Source organism: Myxocyprinus asiaticus, chromosome 8 (genome assembly GCF_019703515.2).
Source record: "Myxocyprinus asiaticus isolate MX2 ecotype Aquarium Trade chromosome 8, UBuf_Myxa_2, whole genome shotgun sequence".
Classification (NCBI taxonomy): Eukaryota; Metazoa; Chordata; class Actinopteri; order Cypriniformes; family Catostomidae; genus Myxocyprinus; species Myxocyprinus asiaticus.
In genome coordinates this window covers 53664265-53669630 of record NC_059351.1, presented here as the reverse complement: position 1 = coordinate 53669630, position 5366 = coordinate 53664265, and the positions used below count along the sequence as shown (strand labels likewise).

Here is a 5366-nt window from a genome sequence, read left to right as displayed (position 1 = left end):
CAGAGATAATCTGCCATTTGAACTTCTCTCTGATGAAACTTGAACTCCATCTCTGACACAGTTGGAAGGCTGACGTCCCTTACAGAAGAATCGCTCATGACGTGAAGAGTTCCTCATGTTCTCACAGTTGATAGATGCTGATCCTCCGCTAGTCTGACTGTGAGTGACCACTAAACAGCAGGAACAACATAAATGTTAATTCAATGAAAAGAAATCAACCATAAATAAGAGAATGAGCTGAAGAAAAATACCATCTCGCATGACGATCATGAGTTCAGTGGAAATGTAATTCAGACTGTTTTTTACTGCACACCAGTATATCCCAGCGTCCTCTGCTGTTAGATTAGTAATGGTCACCGTGAAGAGATTGTTTATGGCATCATTGTTTGGTAAAATGTTTGGTTTATTAACATGATCTTCATCTGATCGAATGATAGTATGGATATCTTGAATGGAACACTTTCCTTTGCAAAGAGACTTTACTTCTTTTTTGTGGTCTGGATTGTAAGGACATCTGATATCAGCAGAATTTCCTTCATGTCCGATCACTGGGGGCACTTTTAGTCAAAGACAACACAAAATTATTATATGCCATAATACATGCATACATTGTTTATGGAAAGCTGAAGTGTGTATTTTTTCCCATATTTTTTTTGTGCTTTCCGGCCCCGCCTGCCAGCAGGTCATCCCCACCTCTTTGGACCTGGGAGGGTGACAAGGGGAGGGAAAAACAACAACAAAAATAACCAAAAAAAAAAAAAACGAGAGGGAAAGGCGAACATGAAGCGACAGCAGGAGAGAGAGAGAGGAGAGAGAGAGAGAAAAAAAAAACGTACTCGGCGGTTCTCCGATACGCCATAGCCTGGTCCTCGGCCACTCCTCCACCCTCTAGTGGACGACAGCCGTGCCTCCCCAGGCGGATCGGAGGCAGTCCTCCGGCCCCTGGTGGACGGAACACCCCGCCATATTTTTGGTGGATGGAAGGGGTCTCCCCCGCCCCTGACAGCGGTTCTCCCGCTCCAGGTGGTCGGCCAGGAGCCCCTCCCCGCTCGCATTCGGCGGTCCTCTCGACCCCGCCACATTTTAGTGGCTGGTAGGGGTCTCCTTCGCCCCTGGCAGTGGCCCTGACCGCTCCAGGTGGTCGGCTAGGAGCCCCTCCTCCCCTTGCGGTCGGCGGCCGTTCCTCCGCTCTCAGGCTGCTGGGCTCCTCCGTCCCCCGGCGTATGGCCGCGGGTGCTCCGTTGGGGTGGATGGTACTGGCGAGGACTCTACCACGGCACATCCCTCCTTCTTCCCAGGTTTCAGCACCAGTGTAACGAAGTTCAATGGAAAGGAGGAGGCGAGAACCAGCTTAACAATATAAATAATAGTTTAATAACAAACTTAAACAAAAAGACAAACACAAACACATGCCTGGCAGCTGCCCGTAACTCTCTCTCTCCCTGGAACTGCTGGCTCCGGTCGCCTTTATCCCTCTTGAGGGCTTGATTAGCCTGATTAGGGGCCGGGTGTGCAGCATCACGACCCGGCCCTGCCCTCCTCCCTGCCACAGCTGATTTTCTGCAAAGCTTTCGAAACATTTCTCTTTGTCTGATGCAGCAATATTATATTATGATTTTAGTGTAGGACTACAATTGCAAAGTGTCCCATACAGGATGCCTATTGTCCCATATTTAAGTGGCGAAACTTTCAGACAATGATCAGACAGCAAAAATGTCCCGTATTGAAGGGATTAAAGATGCAAAATGCTGTTTACGTGACAAAAAGTTGGCAACCCTAGGTGGGGACTATACATTTTTCTGACCAAAGCCTGTTTGAAAACAAACATTAATTTTGGTGCCACTAGAGGCACACTTTAAGCATTTCACCTTTAATAACAAAAGGTATGTCCCAAACCGCACACTTCTGAACTATTTGACATCATTTTGTAATGTAAGTAGTACAAGTAGTATAAAACAGTTCAAAGAACGAAAACTAAAACTAAAAACTAACGAATATTTTAGCAGAACGTAACTGAAAACGGGAACCATTTTCAATTGTTCCGGACTGAAAACATTATTTTTAAATGCTGGTAACCGGTTCATTTCGTTCTGATAATGTTTTCATGAAACTAAAGGCCAAAAGGTTTATCGAAGTACATTTTTGGAATTACACAACTTCGTGTTGCCTGAATAAAACATGTGCTTTGATCCTGAAGGAAGCTGCTGCATCACACATTTCTTTGTCTAATTGCCCGTCGTGGATGTCGCATTCTGTGAATGAAGACCTTTTTACAACTATGTGTAAACACTACATATACATGCATGGCTAATCCAGATACATGGAAAACATTATTAAACGTAAAAAGCACATTTCTCAGTACATTTATGAAAAGAAGTGTACTATGAGGACCAGGACGCTGTTCTTCTTCAACCCAAAAAACAGAGTGTGGAATGTTGGACACTTCATGCACTCAACGGTCGTAGCGGAAGGGGCGGAGTTACATGGCCGTGATGCTGGACTGACAAAATAATTGTAATTAATGGTGAATGTGGCAACTAGCAAATTTTCTGTGAAGACAGTATTTTTTCTCTAGATAGCTGAGTGTATAGTGCGTCATTTAGTGTATGTTTACATACTAGATACAGTGAGTTCCAGTTTAGATGTCAGGGAGATGAACGTAAAGTATTCTTCACTGGTTTCTGTTCCACACCAGTAAACTCCAGCATCTCTCAGTGTCACATTACTGATGCTCACAGTAAAAACTCCTGCTGATCTCTCAGAAAACCAGCAACGTTTATTTTCTGATGAACAGATGTCTTTACATTCCTTCTCTTTGCAGATGTGTTTGACAGTCTTGTTGAGTTTCTCAGAGTAATTGCAGGTGAGATGAACACTTTCTCCAATATAAGCTGTTGTTAGTCTTGATGCACTACTATTATTAACTATAAAAAGACATTGAATATGATAATGAAAATGCAAAGCAATTATCAAAACTTTTAACTCATTTTTACTGCTGAATCATTTCGAATAGTCAAAATACAGTAGAAGCTAATCGTACAGGAGAAGTTATTTACCTTGATTTACTCTCAATTTGACTTCAGTGAAAAGATCACCATTGTAAGGGATTTCCACTCCACACCTGTATGTCTCGTCATTAGCTGCAGTTAATTCCTTCATAAAAACCATTAAGAATCCTTCACTTGTATCGTCATACAGGAACACATTGCCATACTGATCCCAACTGTTCTGAGAATTAGTGAATGTCTTTTGTGAATCCACTGCTACTTTCTGGATAAATTTCCTGTTTCCTTTATTTTGTGGGGGGAATTTACACTTGATGAGGACAGATTCACTTGAGCAGGCCTGAACCATGACTGAAGTTATTTGATCTACAAAAAAAAAAAAAAACATATACAGTGTATATATACATGAGCTGTATAGATGATTAGTACCACCACATGCCAAAAATACAATGAAACATTTAATGTTCAGTTCTCACCAGAAAGATTTAAATGAATCTCTTTAATGAAGGATATGTGAGTTTTTGATGTTTGTGAAAGTTGATTATCTGATTTGTCTCTCTCCACTCCACATAAATAAATTCCACCATCATTTGGAGTTAGATTTCTGATAGTCACATTAAAGTAATCTACATGACTGTCATACAGAGAGAATTTCTCCAGCTTGTTGGATGAATGTGAAGTATTCAACACATGGACAGGATCTCTTTCCAGACTGTAGAAGACTTTTGCATGTTTTTTAAATATATGTGGATATTCACAGTTGAAAGTCACAGTTTGTCCGAGATAACCAGTCAGAAAAACAGACGTCGCACAACAAGAATCTGAAAAATATTTCAAGAAAGTTTTGTGAAACAAACTGAAATCTTTTCTAATTATTGAGGTTGTAAGTTGATAACCTGGCATACGTACAATTGCTCAGCTTTAACTCAACATTATGACTCCATGACTGGTGTTGTCCACACGTGTATTTCCCATGATCCTCTTTACTCAAGTTCCTGAGAAACACTTTGAAGAATCCACCATTTTTATCATCATACAGAGACAATCTCCCTTTATGAACCCATTCATCCTGAACATCAGTACTTCCCACCTCTGTACTGGTGTCATTTCTATAAAAGTACTTTCCTTTTCGCTGACTATCAAACTGATATTTCTTTTTGTACATGCACTTAAAGATAACACTCCCTCCAATGCATCCAGTGACTTTGAAACAAAGCACCTGACCTGTCAAACAAAGGTTTGGTTTTTAAGTCAAGAATCTGCTCTGGGTGATTTTCATTTACAGTTACAGTTCATGACCCATTCAACAAAGAGAATCCATTGCATAACCACGATTAGAGAAACCACTGAAGAACTGACCTGAAATCAGGCAGAAGAGGATGGTGATGATGAAAGTTCTCATCCTAGACTAACTTCAGTCTCGAAGATTTCCAGAGAAACAGAGTGCTATTAGATCACTATAATTATCAGTTAAAGAACATGTCTCTTTCTCTCTCGCTCTGAATGTGTGCTTTTCTGCCTCACTTCCTTTTTCTCTGAACTGTGAGCATCAGTTTTTTTTCTCACACCTAACTGCACTGCTAACCGAATGGTGATTCTGTATGAAGACTGACACAGACACTACAAAAAATACTATGAGTTTGGCTCATTACTGCCATCTTCTGCCAATCAAACACAAGCACTGATAGTTAAATATGTCACTGCTTCATATCAGTGTTTGTTTAGCCTCACTCAGAAATCATGAATCAGTTCTGTGTCTGAGGTGTTCATATATCTTTGCATTTCTTCCCCTTGTTCTAATGTATTCGGATTATTCTAAATGAGAGGGTGCATGCTGGATGCCATGCATTATTGGTGGACAGCACAACTGTACACTTGTATTGAATGACACCAACAATCTTGAATAGTTTGATGTCTGCTCACTGAGTCCTCGTGTCTGTATAATGAAACACTGAATATAATGTTCTGTCAAGTTAAATAACTGATATTAGTATACAGTGGTGGAAAGAGTACTGATGGCAAACATATACTGTGTCACCTATTCCTTACAAAAGCATCCTAAAGTGCTAATTTGGTACTCAAGAAAATGTTCTTATTATTAAAACAACTGAAAATGGTTGCGCTACCATGCAGAAATCACAATACAGTGATGAGGTGAGTCACTACGCCACCATGAGGACTAGGAGCGCATTGGGAATTGGGAATTCCAAACTGGGGAGAAATGGGGAGAACATTTTTTTTTACATTTCAACAAGATCAAAATGTATGATGTTGGCTTGGTCATGACATCACTGATATGCACTGCATGAGATGAAAGTTCAAATATCCCAAAAAAAGCACAAAACCTACATTGTTCTCTCA

At 40.6% G+C, this 5366-nt stretch overlaps 1 protein-coding gene across 4 annotated transcripts in view; it reads right to left on the bottom strand.

The window, feature by feature from the left end:
- Window positions 1–4504, bottom strand: part of LOC127444643 (polymeric immunoglobulin receptor-like) — a 16592-nt gene extending 12088 nt beyond the window's left edge. For 3 of the 4 annotated variants that reach the window (XM_051704136.1, XM_051704139.1, XM_051704138.1), the window contains exons 1-7: window positions 4365–4504; window positions 3915–4229; window positions 3482–3826; window positions 3057–3371; window positions 2619–2924; window positions 252–557; window positions 1–170 (exon numbers count right to left, since the gene is read on the bottom strand). The exon at window positions 1–170 is cut by the window's left edge and continues 136 nt beyond it. In XM_051704136.1, the coding sequence (XP_051560096.1) occupies window positions 1–170; window positions 252–557; window positions 2619–2924; window positions 3057–3371; window positions 3482–3826; window positions 3915–4229; window positions 4365–4407 (1800 nt within the window). In that variant the 5' untranslated portion in view covers window positions 4408–4504. The remainder of the gene's footprint in view (window positions 171–251; window positions 558–2618; window positions 2925–3056; window positions 3372–3481; window positions 3827–3914; window positions 4230–4364) is intronic. The other variant, XM_051704140.1, reaches the window with a different exon arrangement.
- Window positions 4505–5366: the final 862 nt, after the last annotated feature.